Raw genomic sequence first — 24,233 nt, 5'->3', positions numbered from 1 at the left:
CGAAGAGGCCCTCCGCCACCATAAAAATACTGTACACACCCATACACATGGGTGGCACGTGCATGGGCATAGACATTCACTAGACATAGACCTCAGTAGCCACACGACCATGCATATCCATAAACAAATGTATGCGCACACATACGTACACCAAAGCACTCTAAATTAAATGAATATACACATACACCTAAATGCATTTAAACATTTACAAAAATCCACATACAAAACCCCACCAAAATACTAACACACAAACCAGCACTTTGTTGTGTGCGAGCAGACACACAAACACACCCACACAACATACAGTACACACCCATGCATATATGCTGGTACAAATACACATATGCATCTAGTTACATACACAGGCACATATACACACACACACATCATAAGCAGCCACAGCCAAACCCATGAATTATAAAATGCCCACACACACACACACAAACCTGCTCACATACCCAGCCTTTGGCAAGGGCACACATATGGATACTGTATCCTCACATATATGCACTCATGCACCCTTAACAGCTTCAAAATGTTTGCTGAAAAGCAAAACACTTCAGTCTTAGCAATAATCCTACATGGGAACATGTCGCTACTCAATATTGAAAAACTGAGTCAATGCTGGTCTTCATATCACTGCCAGTGCCCCTTATCTCTTTCCTGCAGAATCTCATCAGCATGAGGAAGACTGCTGCTTTTAGGGTTTTCGCTATCACGTACAATGTTCTGTTGTCTGATTTCTGTGATTCTGCAGCCTATGTGAGCGCATGTCTACATGACAGACCCTCCTCAGCTCAGACTACGTGTGGGTTTCCCACATCCTCATGACCAGTCTCTTATCTGCCTCCTCCTCAGGGAGCAGCACCTCAGTCCTCCCCCAGGGGCAGACGGCGGGCTTTGAAGTGGGCAGCGAGGGGGACTGGCCCAGTTTTACTGCTCAACCGGGCCCCAGGGCCGAGCGCTATCAGCCCCCCAGATCCTGGGCCCGAGAACTCCCATCCTCGCAGTCCGCACAGGAAGAGGCTCATCAGCTGTGGCCCGACTGGCTTTTTGTTCTTCATAACCAGATATGCTAATGTCAGCCACGGAGGTACTCGCTCCGAATACATTCCGGCCCTATCTGCTTGCTGGGAGCGGCAGCACAAAGGCATCTTTGTGCCATTCACAGAAGACAAAAAAAAAAGCTGTCCCGCCACAAAGCGGCCTTCTGAAATATTTGTCCAGAAACAGTTAGGGCTTGGAATAATGTTATTCTTGCTGCCGAAAACCCGCGTTGGCCTCGCGGAGTCTGCGAGGCATCCGTCCCTGCTCGCCCCGCGACTGCTCGCATTCCCACAGGCTGCCAAGCACAATGATGCGTCATACGGCGGTAAGCACACGCCAGTGCATGTAATGCAATTGGAAGTATTCATGAAAAGTGCTCAGAAGCAGATCTTTGCTCTGTCTGGTTTCTGTCGGTATGGGGCCCGTCGGCGTCGGTCCTGAACGCGACAGGGAGGCCGGGGCCTTCGCTTCTGATCTGAATTAATTTTACAAACGAGGAGAGGGAGGGGGGGTAGCGCAGATCCTATCGGCTAAAAACAACACCAGGGAACTTCCCTGCACTATAAACGTAGATGGCCTTTAAACACGAAATCAGAACAAACAGCACATGCAGTCGCCGGCGGCGTGTTCGGTGTGACTTCACCCCTCCAGCCAGCCCCACGGTGACTGACGGACATCACCGATGAGCCGGTGACGATGAGACACCGTTACATGACTCGGGGTGCCCACCAAACACCTGCCTCCACTTAACCCCGCTGAGACTTTCTGCTTGAGCTGGCTCTTTCAGGCTGCTCCAGCTTCTTCTCACACACTGCCTCTCCTTCACAATGTCTCACCCCGTGTCCCGCAGGCTCTGGGGCGGCGGGCCCTCTGCTTCCCAAACAACATGACAGCTGGGGGCTTCAGCCAAAGAGGGACAAGGCGGTTCTGTCTTCAAGCGCCTACGCAACCCCCCCCCAGCAACCTCCATCCCCACCGTCCTCAATTCACGTCCCCCCACCGGTCGTCATGCCAATCAAGCGCCTCTGTTAGGTCAAGAGTTATTCACATGGCACTATAGGGAACATGGGGTGCTTCTATTGAGGCGCCGCTGCAGGCCCCCTTTCCACACGGCTCATAACAGGCCGCCCCTTCACCGCGGACACAGTGCGCTGCTCCCGCCGCAATCCTGGCCCCTCCTCTTATTTATCACTTCCTAAATATGATGGATTCCTCGCCCTCTCCCCACTAATGGTCTGTGGAGGAGGCCGGTTTTAGCAGGGGCGTTGAGCGCCTCAGCCTCTGGGAGATGCAAGGGGCCTGTTCAATGCGCTGTCAAAGAGGACACTAGGCAGACGTTATAAGCTATTTTGCCCTCTTGTTTGTACGTACTTTTCCTTCTACCCTCTAAAGAACGTTGTCTCCAAATAAATGATGCATAATTGAAAGTTAACTATATAGGCCTAATAAACAAATCCATTTTGCCCCCAAGCCCCAGAAGGCAATGCTTTTTCGCTAACGGAAATAATCAGTCAAGGCTTTGCTACTGAACCATGGTTACAAAACGACTTTATTTAGTCAAAGATGGTTCTAGAAATAGGATGGTGATCTTGCTGATTTGAAAGCCTTAATGGAAAGCAATACTCCATTACTATGACTTATGACTATAAGAAAAAAATAACAACAAAAAATAAATGTCATAAAATGTTCAACTCAAAATGAGATCAAAAGGGTTGTTTTCACCAAAGTTAGTTCACTCAGCAATTTAAGCAAATCAAGCCAAATCCAGTCTTTGCTGTCTTCCCTGATTATGTACACAAGTCAAATCCTGTGGTGCAGTCTTCTTGAAGCCTAAAATTACCTTTATTCATTACATTCTAATGTGTTTTCCTGCGTACTTGATCACAGACGACATGATCCCACAGAACAAGGGGCTACTGGCAGATGCTTTTGATGGACATGCAACAATTTTGTGGTTTGAAAAGCGCTGTCTACCACCCACAACCACTCCATGTTTCTGTTTATCCACCAACAATTGGTGTAAAACACACAAATCCTATGACTACAGAGAGAGGGAAGGAAGAAAGCTCTCTAAATCTTTCCTGTGATCCCAGCATTAACAGACAAAAATGTCTTACAATAACTTGGACTGAGGACCCTATAGCAGAATGTGCAGAATAAAATTCAGAAAGGAAAGCTCTGTTTGTGAAAGGCCACCATTCAAAACAGGCAGAGAGTCTGAAGACAAGCCCAAAGAGGAGCTGTTGTGTTGACTTTAGGAAGCCAGAGTGACGGTGCTGCTCCTGCATGGGTTGACAGTGTGGACTGGGCCCTCGATCCCGTGTCCACACCAGGGGGAATGGTGGGGTACAAAGGAAGCAGGTCACAGTGGGGTGCAATGATGCTCCACTGGACTTCCTTTCATCAGGGTCAAGGACTTCCAAGACCCTCCTCCAACTTCACTGCATCTTGGGCCACGCCATGTCCACCCCTTTCCCCCATTTGCTTGGGGAAGTTTGCCTGCTTTGTGGCCCATGTTAACCCCCCTTCGCCAACAATGAAGAACTTACTGGGGTGAAAAGGCCAGGTTTCGCCTCTGTGACCTGGAGAGCTCTGTATAAGCTCACACTTGGAATGAACTGTTCACTTTCATTGCCAAGCCTGGAAATACTGGAGGCTTGTTTGACAGGCACCAGTCATGCTTTCGCCATCACTTTAAACTTTGCTATAGCTGCTAATGTTATAATAGTGGTAATAAAAAATGATTTTTACTGTAGCTAAAGCATTCGCTGACTCCAGAGGTTTGAATGCTTTGCCCAAACAGAGGTTTTTTTTGGCTCTGCTTTCTGGGGAAAAGGTGAAAATGACTCATAGGAAGCACAATTTTAATACAAACTTCAAATAAAAACAAACCGTGGCAGTTATTCTAAAGCCAGGAATGGACTGGCATGTTACCATGACTTCAGCCACCTCCAGTGTCCTTTTACCAGTCTATTTACTCACAAGTTATTTTGGCTGAGTCAAGTAGAAAGAAACATACAATGAATTACTGGGCAAACCTCTGAGAAAGCAGTCTTACCCAGGTGAAATTTGCAGCTGGGAATACTTTCGCTGTGATTGAGCCTACTGCAGACTACTGCACCAGAAAACCTTCTCTTCCAGATGTTATGGGGCTACAAGCTGCCTGGTGTCGAAACACTGGCCGGGTATTTGGACTTTGACTGTCCTCTCTATTCATAAAAAAGAAAAAAGAAAATCCAACTTAAAAATGTATTTAAGATTCAGACTCAAAATGAAAGGTTTCAAAATGTGGTGAAGGTCAACACTAAGCCAAGTACAACTCTTTCTTATTTAAACACACCACAGGCAGAATAAAAAAATGAAGACTTCAAAGTGACCTGCCCATGAGAAGTCAAAGGCACTAGTGTTTATCTACATTAGAGGGAAGCAAGGAAGTATTATGGGCAGCAACATTGACTCTGCAATCTACGTTCGGAGTACTATTTCACCAATCTCAGTGCTCAATGAAACCACTACTAATTGTTTTCACGTTACAAAGCAACCAGCCAATTTTGCCTCTTGATTTCTCCCCAGGACCACCTTTAAGACTTGCATTTCTTGTCATGCTACTTTCTCATTTTCAAGAAAGCAAAACATTTTCATCATACATTTATAATTGTACAAAATACTTTTAGTTTTGGCTCCATTTCACTCGACCACACACATGAAACCACATACACCCACATAAACTTTCCACATATCTGTGTAAGCTATTGCTTATTTGTATACAGCTTTAAAAGTGGATAGCTAAAGCCTATTTGGAGGACTTGAGAAAACTCATTCGGTGATTCAGCAACAAACAGTCTTTAGAAACCTGAAAAAAATAATAAAATTACAGATATTGCTCATTTCAAAGGTTTGTAAAATTTGGTCTCTGCCCCTTTATAACAAATATACAAGCAAACCATTTCAGGAAGCATGGCACAGCCTGTCATGTCAATTAAGGATAAAATTAAGGACAATATAATTATAATCAAAGCTTCTGATTGAAGACAGAAAACAATAACCTTAAAAAACAGTGTTATGATCCTGATTTCTGTCTGTTAGTTTATTTTATTATTTTTTACAATTATGTCTGGTTTTCTGTTTACATTCATTTGTTTTTGCACTCGTCTTCCCCTGTGATGTCTGTGTCTGAATGTTTCTGATCCCGAGTCACTCCCCTGTCTGTGTGCTTCACTATTCGGGTGGTATCGGAATTTTCTGGTTTCCCACAATTCCTTCCGTCTCACTGTTCTTACTTCCTGCTTTCTCTCCATTTCATGTTTGTAGATAGCACTGATATACTAATTCCAACTAACATAAAATTTGTGAAGTACTAATTATATATTAACACACTAATATGTCCGTCTAACTCACAAACTAACATTCACTAGTTTTGGGTATTTGTAATTTAATTATGTAACTTACTAATGTATCTCCAGTTTCAAGTCTGCTCTGCAACTCCGCCTCCCTATTCTATCACTGATTACTTGCTTAGTTTCAGCAAAGTGTTCGCACCTGTCTCTTGCTATCACTACATCTCCTAACTCTATGCAATTGTCCCTAGTCCGAAGCCGTTTGTATTACATGTGTGTCTTTGTGAATCCAGTCCACGTTTTCATTTCCCGCTCATTATTGTATTATTGCCCTTTCATGCGTCTCACCTGATGTTTATTTGTTAGACCGCCCTCACTCCCATGTCCCGCCCAGGTTGTCTCATTCCCCTGTGTATTTATATCTGTCCTTCTCAGTTGCACCTTGCTAGTTCGTCATATCCTGCTTTTTCAAGTTCCGAGCCCTTTTACGCCTTTACCCCAGTTCTAGCCTCCTTGTTCCTGAGCCCTTGCCCTTGTGGCATTCTGTCTGGTTGATTTTTATTTCCTGGATTCCTGTTTATGACCCCTGCCTGCTTCTTTGGACTCTTCACTTGTTCTTGTGGACTCTGCCCTATTTCTGGATTGCCTTCCTGATTTTTGAACCATCGCCTGTTTGGATTACGCTCTGTCTGACCCTCATTAAATCCTGCCATTTTTTCTACACTCCTATGTCTGCTTTTGGTTCCTCTGTCCCCCCCACTGTGACACACAGAACTGGTGAAACTCTTTAACCTCAATCCTCACTTTTGTGATGGGGAATAGCACAACCAGGTGTGCAACCACCGAAACCCGACTAATTCATTTCAGGAAGTTTCACTCTTTCAAGTCACAGGGCAGCAATCAATTTTCACATCTGAGCTGCATTGGACCTCACTCCATTTCCTTTGTGAAAAGGGGACCTGGATGCCAGAGGAGCATTGAGGACATGTTTTAACCATGAGCAGCAGCCTCTTGATTGCCTCCTAATTTGTTTAAAGAGAAAACAAAGCGAGGGAGCAAGGGCTGTTTGTCAGCAGCACCGGCAAGCTGAGGAGACAGTGGACAGGGTAAACACCAGCTTGTTAGGAAAACGCTTCCAGCATCGGAGTCCTTCATTACAGCCTGCGCACAGGCAGTTTGGCGGGGAACAGAACCTGCGTGGCTCAGGCGCAACAGAAAGCTAAATCCTGTTTGACTGACGCTGCTGGGGTTAGCAAACAAGCGCAAGCACAACCGGAGGCTAGTGTGAATGAGCAGCCTGTCACCAGCCATGAGCTAAACAACATGGGAGGGGCTACAACACCCAGCAGCACAGAGGAGGGTTTAAAACCAGCTAAATGTCAGTTTATTAGAGGAAAATGATCACCATCTCCTGGGGTGGAAAAAACACTGAAACAGAACCCTGATATTGGTTTAAAAAAAAAATGGCAGACTCTACACATGCCCTTTACGAAAGGCTGGTCATGGTAGAGTAGGCTTAGCACGAGGACCGGTAATAAAGTGTTAATTAATCAACCTGAATGTCCCCTGCAGGACAGGTAATTATTTCAAATTACCAGTCAAACACTGAATCTCAGAAATTCTCCAAATGAGCACGACAGTCAAGTTCCTTGGCAAACAATGCTGTAACATATTTATAAACAGTATAGATGTATACAAAATGTTGAAAAAGAGATTTGTTTTGGTTTTGTTTCGTAAAAAAATGTTGGCTCAGAAAAACGTCAGCAGCAGATCTTCAGGCTGCGATAAGACAACGAGGGGGGATTCTTTCTGGGGAATTCCTATCATATATATAAAAATATGTGAAAAGCAGAGGAGTTAAAGCAGAGAGCCTACAAATGCAGGTTTATAAAGCATGTGCTCCAAGCCTCCTTGGCACTTCTTCAGGAGGCACTGAGTACACTATGGCAGTAACAGACACAGGTCCTGCTGCATTCCTCCTCAGTTATTTAATGACCACCCAGATGGACTCACCACTTGAGGCTAAGAGACAGTATCCCATTCAAGTACTTATAGACAAAAATCCCACCATGGAACCACACTATCTGGAAGCACATACAGGCCATAAATTAAGAGCGAGATAAGGAAAAGGAATTATAGCACGGCCAGTTTAGTTTACAGTAAAGTAGTTTGGGTCAGATTCCAAACTTAACACCCAAGGCCCTATATGGCAGATAGACCTTCTCCTACAGGAGAATATTCATTTAAACTATTTACTAAGCAGCCAGTGTTGGATAAAGGAAGAGACAAATGTGTGCTCATAACATGCTCATTAACTAGCCCATTGGTGGCAATATATGAGATTAACATCAGAACTTGTTGTTTTCAACAGACAAATCTAAATGTGTATATCTGGTTTAATTTGCTGGCTCAATGTGCCACGGTTCCTCACACATAGGCCGATACCTCTTTTCATGCTTGTAACTGCCAAGGTATCAAGGGCCAGTGAAGCCACTAAAGGAGAATCTATTAATTCATCACTGTTTTCTTCCCTCCACAGGCCTGCGTAGAGGCTCAAACGAAGCGCTTCTGCTGGCTGTGTGGTTTCATTTCCTGTCTACAGTGAAACTGATGCTCTCAAAAAGAGCAACACAGATGCTGAACATACCAATAACTTAACTTGATGTTGGTCTGGATCCAATTGCCCAAAAATAATATAATACATTTTGTGTGCATATATAGTGGGCTCCAGAATTATTGGCACCTTTAATAAAAATGAAGAAATGAGGCCGAATATAATAAACAACACAGATAACCATCTATATGTTCAAACATATAAGGAAAACTATATTTTAAGTAATATTTCTGGAAACCATAGGTGAATACATTGGTCATAGGTAGATTGCCCTGCCAGACAATGACTCCTAGCATACATCCAAATTCACACAAAAAAGTGAAAATAACATTCATGTTCTGCAATGGACATCCCAGTCTCCAGACTTTAATCCCATGGTCTGAACTGAAGAGGGGGGTCCATAAGTGCAAACCCAAGGATATCAATGATTCTGAAAGGTTCTGCATGGATGAATGGTCAAAAATCCCTACAAATGAGTTATCTAACCTTATGAGAGATTATAGGAAAAGAGTCATTGCTGTCATCTTTGCCAGGGGTGTTTGCACAAAGTATTAAATGAGGGGTGCTAATATTGTGCAACCTGTTTTTGGGGGAAATGCATTTTCATTTGAAAAATGTAATTGAATAATTAATAAAGCAACATGTGCACATTACTTTGCATATGTTGGAAAACAAAGTTTATGCCAATAACTATTATTTTTTTAGTTGACAGTATTTTTTGTGCATATTTATCAAGGGGGCCAATCATTCTGGAGCCCACTGCGTGTGCACACTCAGCGAGTAATTTATTAGGCACATGTGTACACCAGCTCGTTAATTTAAATCTAGAAAAATATCCAATTAGCAGCAGTTAAGAGGCTAATAAGAGGTCAGAGGAGAATGGCCAGACTGGTCAAAGCTGACAGGAAGGTGACAGTAACACAAAAAACCACGCATTACATGACCTCTCTCATTAACAAGATGTCTCTGTCTGCAAAACTGCTTCTTACTGGATTTTTTTTGTTTTTTGCACCATTCTTTACCATCCAAACTCTAGAGACTAGTGTACATGAAAATCCCAGGAGATCAGCATTTGATACTCAAATTACACTGTCTGCCACCAACAATCATTCCACAGTCAAAGTCAATTAGATCAAATTTTTTGTGTGAACATTAACTGAAGCTCCTGACCCATATCTACATGATTGTATGCACTGCACTACTGCCACAATAGATAATAAGTAGGTGTAATAAAGTTAAAATGTTCCTAATAAAGTGCTCGGTGAGTGTATATCACACAGCATATATATTAGTGCCAGTGTTGATAAATATCCAAAAGGAAATTAAATAACTGTTAGTGGAAATATGAAAAGCTCATTCAGCGGGCAAGCTTAATTCTCCCCTCAACACTCCACAGTTTTTTATCCCCTTTTAATAGATTCCATTGAGGTCAGGGGCATTCCTTATCCCACAGAATACATTTCTCACATAAAGTGCACCTTTTTAGATTCCTGCTTGCCCACATTAGTGGAGCCCCATTACAGACCTCTGCATAGAGGGCGTATCGTGTTCAGCTGAACTGCCCGTTCCCGCTCAGATCTGGGACTCGGCACAGCCGTGGCAGGCAGGCTGGGGGAATCAGCAGGAGGCGAGCGTCTGTGTGTATACACAAGGCTTCAGCTCGGGGGTCTGGAGGAGAAATATCTCTCCCAACGTATAACACTATTCCATATGGTCGTCCGTCCCACCAGCTGAGAAAAATTAAATATACACAAATCAAAAGATTTAATGCTTAATACATCAACTGCGCTGCGCCACAGCCGAACCTTTATAAAACTCGCGTGGAACGGCACCGACACTTCCCTTCCCACTGTGCTCCTGAGACAGGGTCCTCTCTCCGAGGCCCAGGACGCCTTCCGTGGAGAGGACTTTCACCGAGAATGGCCTCTGCTCTGGCTCTCTGTACGTCAGCTGTACTTCCCCCCCCACCGTCTGCTCGCAAGAGGAAATGGACCACTGATCATTGGGAGCTTTGGCTAATGATTACAAAGAGTTAGTGAAAAGGAGCTTTTAACTTTTGAATTTCTATGGTCACTGTGGTGGAGCAGTCATTCCTCCCCACTACATAGCTGGAGATGGAGCACAACAGTTTTGTAGAATTCATTCCTCAAAAGGCATTTATCACAGATAATTAGCAGCCAGTCTACCTTACAGTCACTTCGGATAAAGGCAATGTAAAACACACGTTAAGAAGAAGAAGTCCAGAAAATACAGTTCTTATACAGCTCTATAACCTGTAACAGTGCAAAAATGTTCCATTGCTTTAAGGTGGTAAAATCCAGTTAAATGACTAAATCTGCTTACTCTACAGATAATAACAATAATAAGCTGAACAACTAATGGAGCCACACAAAGTTTGAGGAATGCTGGCTCATTTGCTTTGACCAAGTACTTTAGTACTAAACCAAGCTTCAATTGCAAAGCGCAATGCTGAAATGCAAGCTGGCACACTCTGTTTATACAACTCATGGATAGCAACATACAGTGCAAAGCTCAGTAGCTGAACTCAGCTTGTTAAACTACTGGGCTTAAACTAAACCTCTTTAGGAGAACTAATCTTCAAAGGCCAAAGAATTCCTAGCCCTCAGCCTACAACAGGATTAAAGTCTCTGTGGTTACTGATAGTAATTACAAACCAATAATGAACAAAAAAGTAAAACACACTTTTGTATGTTAAATAAACAACATCAGATAGGTGGATCATTCCCAAACAGATTAGTGTCCAAGAAAAGCCTATATTACCAGCAATCAGATACAGATGCACTATCCCTGAGTGGGAGAATCCCATACGTACAGTCTGTGAAGCCCGGTAGAGCTCAACCATTCAACTATTCCTTTCTTCTCCTTTACCACTTAGTTCATCTTTCATATATAAACAACCAAGCTGAGACTGAAGAAAAAGTATCCCACCTCCCTGATGGTGCCAGCTGGTAATAAGGAAATGTTGAGTTAAAATTTCACTGCATTCGAAACAAATCATTAGATGACCATAAAATTTTATTTCCTGCCATTCTGTGTCACTGCTGAAACACAGTAGTGTGGGAAAGCTAGTTAACAAGCTGCTTTTCCCATTAGCAGCTAGAGTGTCAATTCCTCTAAGCACACGCTTGCTCAGTAAATGCTGCCACAACAAGTCTGTGAAGATGAACTCAATCAAACCCCTGATGCAGCCCCTGATATGACATTAGACTGGTCACTGTGTCGGGTCTTGTCACCGTTGCATAAACGATGATCCAAGTGGACTCAACCAAGTAAAGAAGTTAGTTCCTCTACACACTTGACACAGCCTGCCTTGGAATGATATTTTGGCTGGGCTCGTCGGTGTGTTATACTGTATAAAAGCCTTTCTAAATCATAGCAAGATAGAACCTGGATTGCCATTGTTATTCACCATGGTGGATGATGATCGCAAAGATCAGGCCTTCCTGTTACAAGCAGCTCTCCCACTGTGTTACAAGTGATGAAATGATACATTTTATTATCTGGAAGACAAACAGAAACCTCCATCCAGCACAGTGCAAAGGCTCTTGTGTGTTTATTTATCTGCCCAGTGCAGGCTGCGCAATCACTTTTAGGCATTTTTAGATTTAGACACAAAATCAATTAAGTTGCTGTTTTTGTGTTGTGTTTTTGGTGATTGTTTACACCCTACTAATCTGTTGTTATTTATCTTTGTACTAGCATTTGTGCCAATGAGAAGGCAGACTGAGTATCTGGAACAAGGCTGAAGTTCTGGAGGAAAAGTAGAAAGCGGGGAGACTGTTGACAATAACCTTGGAGGGGGGGCCTTAAGGATTCATCCATCCATTACTTTATGAATGTTTTCTGTTCATGCATGCAACAAGCAAACAAGCAAGCACATGCCAGGGTCAACCTGCCAATCACCTCAAATAAAACCAGCCAACTGCAGTGCACAAGCCAAGAGAAGTCCAGGGACAGCAGCCTGCTTGTGAGGAAGGTATCCTCAAAGAGCACATAAAAAACATGAGGGGAAAAAGGCTGAGCCAAAGCTTTCCCTTCAAAGACCCTTTCACCATCTTGTGCGTTTGTGGGGTTGTACTTTGGTCAAATATCCCCTAGTCTGGAATGTGCATGGACCATCTCATGGACCAACGGAAGAAATGCCTGCTTTGCAATTTTAGCTTTGGAGGAAGAATTTCAAAGGCATCATTTCTAAAGAAGATAATTACAATTTATGTAGCCATCTAAATGAATGATTCCTCATCCATTAGAGAACCTGCTAAAAGCTGTGCTGACTGATAAGTTGCATATACTTTTATTTTTAAATAAATATTAATCTTTGCCTGAAAACTCCATGGGGTTAGGTTTTTAGGTTTTTATTAGCGCTCAGGGAGGTTACAAAGGCCTAATTGTGGCCAGTGAAAGATTTGTGAATCTTCATGCAATAGGGTTTCTTAAGTCCTTAATGTAATGCAAACAGACTTTAAAGATTTACAATGGACACATTTACTGCAGAATTGAAAAAGCTATGTTTCATCCAGGTTCCTGCATAGTGAAATGTAGCATGATTTCTTAGCACCAAGTTGAATGCTGCCATGGAAAAATTCTAGCTGCTGAATATATATATATATATTTATTTATTTTTTGCAAGGAATTTGATATGCCAGTAAATTCTAATACAGTGTATTATAATAGCACATTTTCAAATGAACTCTAAAGCCCTGTGTGTATGAGGATTCATATCTCTTGCACATGACTAAGAACTGAATTGACTCAACTGAATGAAAAGGTAAAGATGCCATACACTGAGCTATTTTACGGCTTCATCATTAGTTTGTGTCCCTATAGAATATAGTTTTCCCATGACTTCATTTGGCCACTTTCAAGGTTTCTTATGTTGTTCTGTAATAACAGCAAATGGTCTCTATATTTGTCTTATCTTAGCAAATGTATTTATATATTATTCACTCAACAAAAATACATTAATAAGGCCTGTTTTAGATGAATGGGAGGGATTTTGTTGATAAAACAAAACAAAAAAACCTTCAAGTGTAATATAATCATCAAATTTTGGTTTATGCGTATATTCTGTTGCATCTTGAAAATCGATTGCCTTGAACCATTATGTAGGAGAACTTACCTATTTAACTCTTAAGTTAACTTTTAAGCTAAACTGTTCATCTTCTTAATTTAGTTCTAATGATGTATTCTATTTTTAAAGCTGATACTACTCCATTAATTAAGTAAAATTGCATTTTCATTTTATAGTATGGTAAATCCCCCATTTTGCACTGCAGGCTGGAAACTAAAGCCAAACTAAAAACACCTGCATTAGCATCTAATAGATGAATTAATTATGCAAAAAGTGTTGTTTTTGCGCTGACATTTTAACAATACCAATAGTGAACAGACACAGTATGTTAGCTGTGCTTTCCCCCTGGCCTAATCAAACAGTGTCTCTAGTGGTAGCACATAGTTCCTGCAGTTTCTATAAAGTGAGTGAGTCAGAGAGCTGGGGACACCACCATTTCTGGGGCTTCTTTTTCCATTAACAGGCCAAAAATAAATAGCTACAGTAAAACATAGCCTGGGGCAAGACATTCCAACTCTGACTGGGGACCATTTATAAGACATTGCGTTAAGCAGGGAAACCACATATTTACAGAAAAACTAGTGATTATGATGGTGATATCAGGGAGGTCAAGGCAACAGGTAGGCAAAGTGTGAGCTACTTTATAGTCTGAAATGACAATGTCAGACAGTATTCTGCAATGCTGTTCTAGCTCAGTAATGGTTTGCCAGGTTTTTCAGTACCTACCACTCACAGTTGTTATGTTACAAACTGAAACAGAAATTCAAGCAACTTTGTGCACAATGAAAATGTGGCACAGCACACAGCTGCTGGATATAGACTTTGTCTATAGATCCAGCATAATCTTTGCCACTAAAGCATATAGTTGATCTAGCACAATATTAAACTTGAACAAGTATTACTTATAGTATGCTTGGTGTCTTTCAAAACAGTTGTATTAAATCTGGCTGGAAAATAACTGATCGAGCGAGCCGATAATTGACTTCATATGTAAGGACTCATATACAATTGGTTAAAAAAATCCTGGAAAAGTGCTTGATCAAATATATTTGTGACTGAGTATGACAATGTAAGTTTAAACAAATGTGCCATGAAAGAAGTGGAGGCAGTCAATGTTTCTCAGATGAAAGTACATTCCTACACGTTTAAAATGTTTCTTTTTAAGATGTAAAGGTTCTGGAGTGACTGTTCCACGATTATTTTGCATTAGTTCTGTGAGAGGTGGATGAGAAACTCCCAAAGAAGTTTTACTTTTTTAAGGTAAAGTGGCTTTAGCATCAACATTATGTCTGGTTGAAGTCCTCACTGAAACGATTCCACCCCAATGATTTATTGTCTTGGTGCTGTTATTAAACTGAAAGACTGTCATGGCAGAACGGTGTTTCCACATGTTTTTCCAGAACTATAACATTAAGCTGTTATTTCGGTTGCCTTTTCAGCACTATCATAAAAATACATTTTAACCATTTTTAAAGCATTTAGTGATATTTGTATCAACCTTATGTTTATAAAAGAACACTGAAATCAACCATCAAGAATGTATGCTGCAAAACAGCTGACAAAAGATGTGTTGTAAATTACTCTGTAACACATCGAAAAAAAGACTTCAACGGCACTGACCAGACTTGAGGCTGATACTAGCCTGTATTTAAATGGGCGATTAATACACAGCAATTAACATAAATCCAATCATACCATGTCAAAAAAGTACAGAAAATTATGTTTATAAACAAGTCGTGTTAAAATAGTGCAGGCTAAGAAAGAGAATGGCTTCGGGTTTCGCGGTCAGTGAAGACAGATCACCTACAAAGAATGTTTTATGGCACCTGAATTATAACTGTCTGTATTGAGATAAATGTAAGGAGTCCAAAATACAAAGTTACTCGGTGCAGTTGCGCTTAGATTTGAACCACGGCTTGAACTGAACGGATAATGTCAAGCTAGTAACCATACAATACAACGTAAAAAGCCTTTGTGGAATCTCAGTGTGAATGTAGAAACCTCGTATTTCAGTTCAGGTCTTCACGCCTGCGGTGTCCACATATAAAGAGCACTCAACTCGTTCTGAAAGTGCAAGGAAGTGCCATCCTTAGTGACATTTTATTTATTTATTTTAATCGCCTTAAGGATGCATCTTGCAGTTGACAGGCCTTAAGATAGGCATACGCATCTTTCGCGGTGAGGCTTCTTTTTACCACCTCAGTCGAATTACTCACATTACACAAGTGACAAAAAGTCACATTAACACACGCATAATATCATGTACTTGATCATCTGTTCATATTTATTTTATAATCTCTAACATGATTAGGTTAATCACATTTGTGATTTTAAGAGAAAATTGTAATGTCAGGGTTTTCATCGCAGTTTCCTACAGACTACATATTATCATATGATATCAAATGCTGTATTTGTTTTGTATCCATAAAGAATTCCAGACAATCGACTTCCAGCTGAGAGGGGTGAAATAGTGAGCCCTCTGTCATCGCTTTTAAAGAGTGCCATTGTCCCTGTATTGATGTGCAAATGAAACCTCTGTTTAAATTTGGTTTAGTAGAAAGACGATGTAGGGGTGAACCGCTGTCAATTAAGATACCATCCTAACAGCACATAACTTCCTCGGATAAGGAGACCTTTTCACTTTTACATATACATTTTATTTAACACATGGTTAAAATTCGGATCGCAAGCATAACTTCATTTTATTTAATTCCAGGCTATATACACGAAGATACAAAACACTAGTATAATTTAGCCTACTACGGGATAACCGCATCATGGAGAAATATTTGAAGGTCCATCAGGCCTATATACTTTTTTCAATCGAAACATAAATCTCTTCAAAACTCTTCTAAACATATGTGGAGGTTTCCAACAAGAGCTATATCTCGGAAACCTACCAAAATATATGAAATCACATGCAACCAAAATTAACTAACTGCTAGAACATATGCTGTCTGTTTTAAATCAAAAGTTTCTTACCGGTTGCGATATGCATCCCAAGAGCAACCTGCAACAGCACGATGATTCGAAGAAAGTTGAGCTGACATCTCCGAAGACGGTGTTTCACTGTTGCCCGTATATAATGCATTCCTTTGAATCTTAACAGCGTTAGCCTACGTGCAGTGGTAGTGGTATCTTTACATCCACTAAGATCACGTCCAAACTTTAATGAAAAAAGTTTTTAACGTTTGTTCCTTGTCCCCTCTCTGTGCACCACTCTCGGGATCGGGCAGCTCGTCGCACTCAGTGGCGTAGCTATGCTGGAGCTAAAGACTTCTTATCCTGGCCGAAGTTAGAACAGTTCTGCTTTACCCCCTCTCTCGCCACACTTCCAAGGAGCCCTCTCCGGCGAGAGCGGCGAGCGCATCAGCACAAGCCATCTGGCTCTCATTATAAATCGACGTGTCGCCACCTGGTGTTGTAAAAGAATAGGACACATTTCGTTTGTCACCCAGTTCAGGGAGAGTGCACTGTAAATTGTATTGTGTGATCATTTAGGCTACTTCTTTAATTAATGCCAACATCCAACAATTAAACCCAACTAAGCTTAGTTTAATATGTAAGACAAGGCCTATTCACTGACTTCAGAACTTTTTTCCATAACAAATTCAGGATGTTTACATTGATGCCACAATTTGTATGGCAATTTCAAGGTAGTTAATGTCATAGAAGTAGCCTGTACTCAATAATCTTACATTTAAATACTCATAGGATATAACATTTAATTTGGTAACTCATTGGCATTAAAGGCATAGGGTAAACCGAGTCAAGCAAAATGCCTATTCTTACCCTTTCCCTAAAATGTATAGGATTGTACCATCAAAGCAATTAACTGGTATACAACTTCTTCATAAGGTGCATGGGCTTCTTACCTTCTGGGTCATCTTGCCCAAACTTTACCTATCAGCTAAACATAGAAGTAATACCCAGAAGAAGAGGGTCATCTTCATGTTACCTCAGCCCTGTGTGCCCTCAATGGATTTCCCCACCTGTTTTTTCCTCTTACATTATTTTAGAGTGCACATGTGCACATTTTTGCATGTACACATTTTTACTTTATTGTGAGAACCCACGTACTGAACACATGCACGCACACGCGATTAGGGTAATGACATCAAATGTTAATGGTGGGTGTGTGTTTCTGTACAGAGAGCAAAGAAAACACAGACAAAACAAGGCACTGTTTTGTACAGTCTGTAAATACTGTAGGTTCATCCAGAGGTCATTTGATTTGGAAGCTGTGAAAGGGCAAAAATGGCAACATGTATGAATGTATGAAAGATTTTTGGACTTGGAACCAGGCTTAGGTCTTTCTAATGCGTTGCCTCCTGCCTATAGTTTCCAGGTATATACAGTATATCCTGTAGTAAAGACAGCTAGCCTAGGTGACTTACTCCATAAATTTAAATGTGAGATACACAGGTATATGGCATTTTGCACACTCAGTAGCATATAGCTTCCAGGAATCCAAAATAACACTAAACCTGTTTTGGTTTAACTTTTTTTGCATCAGGATTATTCGTAGTTCCCTCAAACATGGATTCCAACAAGGGTGTGTAATAATGAATCACTGGCTATTAATATGGTAGTTTCCAGCAGCTTGTATATGAAGACTTTTTGTTAGTCTTTCTTGGGGTTGAAGCCTAACTGTGTGCTTAATATGTAGGACAGTGTATACTCCACAAATCTAGAACCAGAGCCATGTTCTTCTGGCAACCTGAAGGGTTCAAGTCCACCCATAGCTGTTGCGGTCCGTTAAAAACAGCAGTTGCTCTGGTCTATATTACCCCATTTTAACTTCAGCACACTGTAACTGAAATCCTGGCAACCTGCATCTACACGATCACATAAAGTGCTCATAGCAACTCAAAATAGTGAAGAGCTTTCAGTATACTGGTAATGTATACCTTTTAGACTCATTTATTGCATTTCATTTAAGTGTCTGTGAATGGTCTGGTAGCTGGTAGCACTCGAGGACCTGCTGTATAAAACAAAAAAACTATCTTGCTAGCTAGGCCGAGGCTATGCATCAACTGCCCTTCTCTCCACACAGTGTGGAACACTTGAATTCAGCCAATTGTAAAATCAGTACATCCATAATATTTTTAAGATAAAATAAGATAAAATAAATTCTATAGTGTCTTTGTGACAAAAAAAATGTGGTTTGTCAAAACAGCATCCAAAGTAAAACAGGACTGAAACAGGATTAATTAGTAGGCCTATTTGATTTCATCAGCCAATTTTCAGATCAAATGGCAGAATGAGAAATAAATGTGATCTATGTGACTTTGACTGTGAAATGATTGTTGGTGCCAGACAGGGTGGTTTGGGTATCTCAGAAACTGCTGATCTCCTGGGAGTTTTATACACAACAGTCTCTAGAGTTTGCAGAGAATGGTGCAAAAAAACTAAAACATCCAGTGTGCCTTGTTAATGACAGAGGTCAAAGGAGAAGGGCCAGACTGATCGAAGCTGACAGGAAGGTAACAGTAATACAAATAACCACGCAATACAACAGTGGTATGCAGAAGAGCATCTCTGAACACACAATGCGTCAGACCTTTAAGTGGATAGGCTCTAGAAGCAGAAGACTTAATAAGTCTAAAAAAGAAGTCTAATAAATACCTAATAAAGTGCTCACTGAGTGTATATACTGTATATCTACTTATCAGCTTGTCTTGTTAATGAGCAATTTTCTGTACATTTCTGCCTAATAAGAAATATGCTACTTGTGACTAGGGGAGGTACTACTTATATAAGCCCTCTTGAGTTTCCTACCGCTCTTGCACTGTCCCTCTAATATATTTTGTGTTTTACTCTTTTTTAAACCTTGTGTGCGCATAAAAATTAATAAATAAATAAAATCTGAATTCCATCAGTCACTGCAATGATGTGAGGGAAGCTTGCTGTTGTCAGCAAAATGTATATTGACTATGGTCTTCATATTGTTCCAATGATTTATGTCATGCAGTTATTACCTAGTTTAACAGTATTTTTACCAGGCGTGATTAAGCTAAAATGGGAGCAATTTACGAGCTTTTGGTCTACATCCTGACCTGCTTTTGTTAATTTGTGTCTTTCAGGACAAAGGCAGAGATTTGAGCCCTTGCCCTTTTTCTGTAATGGGCTGTGATGTCTTAAAAGGCTGGGGGGTTTCATCTTTCATTTCCTCATGCTCATCAGCAGGTGGACACATGCCAGAGCTGGGGCCTTTGATCAAAGCCTCAGGCTCTCCGAGCGTCTGAGTGTGCACCAGCAGGATGTTACAGGCATTTATTACACAATCAATAGTGTGAATGATGGGTCATGCATAATTTGGCAGGAGCGGCACAATGCAGGAATTGTATTCAAAATTCATGAAAATGAAATGAACAAAAAAGATAACGAAAGCATGAGCAGCAGAAAAGGTCACTCATAAATCCCATCAATGGAAATATTCATGGTGATATCTTCATAAAACTATAGCTTATTACCTTTGGTGATAGTAACATATGGTAGCAAAGCTATCGAAAAAACATTGGTCACTTTATTAGGTTCACCTATCGAGCACATGGTAGCATCCCCTTTGCAGGAGAACAGCCTGTATTCTTAATGGCATGAATTCAACAAGGTGCTGGAATCATTCCTTGTGGATTTTTGTCCATGTTTACCCTACAGCATCACACAGTTCCTGAAGAGTTTTCTGCCACACATTCATGCTGTGAACATCCCATTAAACCTCAACCCAAAGGAACTCTGTTGGATTGAGATCTGGGGACTGTGCAGGCCATTGGACTAAACTGAAGTCACTGACATGTTTGTGGGACCAGTTTGAGGTGATCCATGAGGCTTTGTGACATGGCACATTATTCTGCTGGTATCCATTTGAGAAAGGGTGGAGTCTGCAGCAACAATGCTTAGGTAGGTATGTTGTGGCATTTGGTATTAACAATGTACCAAACTGTCCAATGTTTTGGCTGTGTCCCTGCTTGAATCATTATGATTTTTGTGATGCAAAGACAAACAGCTGGCCAGGAAACAACTGGCCAGTCAATTGTCCAATTACTTTTTTTTGTCATTAAACGGAGAGAGATATATTAATACAGACCTTAATATATATATATACAAAGGTCTGTATTTCATAGATTTCCCGATTGATTTGATATGGATGTACATATCCTCACATTAAAGCTGACAGTATAGCACTGTATGCCAGTCATCTAGTTATTTTAGCTGCTATAGTTCTAGTTCACCCAGCAGAACCCAAACACACTGAGCACAACAGGATGCATTAGATTTACACTGGCACATCTGGTTAACAGTCACAGGCATGGCAGTGAAAGATGAATATACAGCATTTCACATTTCAATCAGCGCAAACAAAATGTTGGTTTTTATCCAAATACAGTACACAGACAAGCTGACAACAAACCACAAATTAAAGTTCAAATGCTTTCAGTATTCAAAATAAAAAAACATAAACGACTCTGATTGAAATCAAAATGATTTTCTTCTGCACACACAGTAGTAAAACTGATGTGGCAGATCAAATCAGTTTTCTGGACTTGAGTTTAGATTTCATCACACAGGCCATGCGTGTTTTCATTTAACGACCATTAATCACATGGAGGCACTCCCCACAGAGCTATTCATTTTGATCTCTTAAATGATTCAACTCAACATCCAATAAGGCATACCTATTTTACAAAACAAATAGCTATAGGAAATTTGTTGGTACACAAACCTATTAATGGAACTACATGTGTCAACATTTATGGATATACAGTTGGCTCCAGAATCATGGAATATCAGATACAGCATTGGCATGTTTGGCATTGAAACAAAGATGCATAAAAGGATATGCACGTCATACCCGCGGTGAAAACTGGTGGTGGGTAATGATGGTTGGAGCTGTTTTAATTCCAGAGGTCCAGGTGCACTGGATTCCACCAAGTATCAGGCAATTCTGACTGGCTAGTTGCCTCTACTACAAGGCTGAAACATGGCTGTAGGTGAACTTTCCAGCAAGACAATGAAAAGCATACCTCAAAACCCATACAGAAATGGTCCCGTGACCGCAAAAAAAGTTCCTCAGTGACTACATCAGGCGAAAGTACAGTATTCAGCATTTTTAGTTAATCTCAGTAACCATATTGTTTATCTTTAAAATATTTTTTGTGTATTGCCATTCAGGGGTGCCAATAATTTTGGATCCCACTGTATGTTCGTATATTTTGCATGAACATATTAACTATAATCATATATATTTTTTTAAATCAGGGAAACATTGATAATCAACTTTAGCCTTTATGAAATGTGTCACCTTTCAAAAGATTGATTGCTACTAAAAATTCTAAATATGACTCCTTAATGCAAAATACAGACACAAGATTGAAATGTCATCTTGAAGCACCAGGCACAAAGAAGGATAGGTTTAGTAATTTTGGATGAGAAGAAAGCTGACTATTTGAAGGGTGAAACAATCCTTACACTGGATAAAATCTGATGATTGCCATAATGAGCCTGTAAATGACAGGGTCTCAAGACAAAGGGAGCTCTTAGCCCACTACCTCAGACATTAACAGCACTCAAATCACGTAATGATGGAAAAACGCCATTATAATAGTCTCAGACAATTACCTCAGTAGTTTTATTACCAAAATAATAATAAAAAGACACAAAGGTTAAAAAAGATAAAATAATTCTATATATAAGCCCTGATTTATAGTGTTTTCTTTGGATTTAACCATCCCAGTAAGCTGTACTTAACTTTAAAAAAGATCTCATGCCTTTTTGAGGAATGATTACATCTAATATTAGACATTTGGAAGCCATTACTACAGGCTGGGTTAAGGAGCTGAAGTATTTATGACATGAGGCTATTTTCCCTTCTGATGTCTATCTGCTTTATTTTCCCAAAGTAAAATAAAATTATTAAAATTGCAACCATGCACAACAAAAGTCATATAATTTTAATGAGCTGTAGATTGGTAGCTAGGGGAGGCTTGATTTGAGAGAAGAAGAAAAAAACATCCCTGTATGCACAGTTCATAGCTTTTCTATTTTTCTATATTTTGTACACCCTATAATGTCTTTTCCATCAGGTACATCACATTAGTCAAAATAAGATGACTACAAGTACAGACCAAAAGGACCGGGGTGGCCTGTAGAGTAGTTGTTAAGGTACATGACTGGGACCCACAAGGTCAGTGGTTCTAATCCTGGTGTAGCCTCAATAAGTTGGACCCTTGAGCAAGGCCCTTAACCCTGCATTACTCCAGGGGAGGATTGTCTCCTGCTTAGTCTAGTCAACTGTACGTCGCTCTGGATAAGAGTGTCTGCCAAATGCCATTAATGTAATGTAATGTTACTACATCTTTGAGAAGAGTATAATGGACAGTTCAATGTCCACCTGTGATGTCATGAGATGAAAAAGAAGACAGCCAGTAAGCAAGGAATAAAATATATCTGCTATTTCACTGAGTTAGAATACAATGTGCTGTACAGTCAATCTTGTATTCAACAAAAAGACAGGAGTGGTCAAGTGACATGCTTCTTGCCTAAATTTATATCTGGTATACTTTACTACTTCAATAGTAGTCTGTATTGACTTGAAAAGTCCAACCAAATGCTTTCCATGGGATTTATTTTCTAATAGACCATATCTATGAGCTTTTTACAGCCTGGATTTTATTTGCACTCCTCACCTTGTCTCTAGGAGTTTGATTTGTCCTGTAACTCTCCATCAATGTCATCATGCTGCATTGTCCATTCAGTTTATGTCAGACATGACTACTGCAATGCTATTAATTCATAACTTTCACAGCAAAGTGGTGGCAAATATATGACCTCATATCCTACTTCAACTCAGTCGGCAACAGAAGGGTCCAGGGCCAGGGCCCCCTTTGGACACCATTGGTTAAAAAATAAGAAGTATTCATGGACTCCAATTACAGTATCAGTAGACAAGTGAGAAATCAGAAAGTGGCCATTCCTTACAGCCTTTGCATGTGTGGAGGGAGGGAGCATGAGAGGTTGTTTCATTCATTATTGGTTTTGTGGGAGCTGTAGTGTCCCTAGAACCATTGTTTTTGTCTTACATGTTAATACAGTCAGTAGCAGGGGTGAAAATGAGCATGAGCAATGAGCACAGCAAATGTCACAAAGAAAATGGCACTGTTTGTTGTCAAATAGGGCCCTGGGAAATGAGTGGGAGTTTGCAGCAAGAATGTGTAGACGTATTTGCTTTTCATGGGATTAACCTAACTGCTGCAGTATTATTCGATTAAATCCGATCAGTGCCATGTCTTTGTAATGTCATGTCTGTGAATGACAGGCTGACTTTCACAAGCATCCCATACTCCTCCTTCAGCTAAATAAATCAGAGGAGAACAGCATGATTCCTCTGAGGAGTAGGAACACACCGCTGCTGAGTCTCAGACCATACAATATGTTATCCATTCTCCTGGTAGCCTGAAAAAAAAAATCCAGAAATTCAATGCAAACCATAGATGCAGCAGATATACTGGAATAACACAAATATAGCACACAGGAAAATAAACACATTTCTGGGATAATTTGCCATGCATTGTGCAGTAAATAAACGGAAAACCTTGCTCTGATTATTTTCTTTGCAATTACTTACGAGGTGGGGAACTCTGAGAGCATGGAGGAACAAAAGACATTCTTCCCCTTCACTCCTCTGTCCTTTTCTTTCAGGTTACAGGATATTTATTTTATCCGTTCTCAATCTCATAGCAACACATAAGCAGCCGAAATTCATTCCATTACATCATGACATGGGGTGTGGAGTAGGGCTGAGGCAGGGAGCAGAGGTTTACTTGCTCTGTTCAACCCTAACTGTTTATGTCTCCTTTGCTGTGAGAAAGTGCTGCTATTTACATGAGGCTTCCAGTCATGCTTAGCCTCAGGACTGCCAGGCAAGCGGGTCACAGGTTGTGTGGGTACATAGAAATGGCTGGTCCAAACCCAAAAGGTGGAATTGGTTGACTTTCAGCTCCGCCAGCAGTTGCAGATGCAGACACAAGCAATTACATCTGTTCATCTGAAGTACTGTGCTCACTGCTCAGGACTAGCAGGTCAAAGGTAAATCCATTTTGTGTCACCTCCAAAATTCCTATCATTGCAGTTCTTGAAGTTT

At 40.7% G+C, this 24,233-nt stretch overlaps 1 protein-coding gene across 1 annotated transcript in view; it reads right to left on the bottom strand.

Moving 5' to 3' along the window:
- ror1 (receptor tyrosine kinase-like orphan receptor 1) overlaps nt 1-16,383 on the bottom strand; it is an 88,342-nt gene extending 71,959 nt beyond the window's left edge. Inside the window, exon 1 of the mRNA XM_061240308.1 lies at nt 16,073-16,383. Within this exon, the coding sequence (XP_061096292.1) occupies nt 16,073-16,181 (109 nt within the window). The 5' untranslated portion in view covers nt 16,182-16,383. The remainder of the gene's footprint in view (nt 1-16,072) is intronic.
- Between the last annotated feature and the right edge of the window lie 7,850 nt (nt 16,384-24,233).

This window comes from Conger conger, chromosome 4, assembly GCF_963514075.1.
Source record: "Conger conger chromosome 4, fConCon1.1, whole genome shotgun sequence".
Classification (NCBI taxonomy): Eukaryota; Metazoa; Chordata; class Actinopteri; order Anguilliformes; family Congridae; genus Conger; species Conger conger.
The sequence above is the reverse complement of the archived record's forward strand: the minus strand, read 5'-3'. Positions and strand labels throughout refer to the sequence as shown.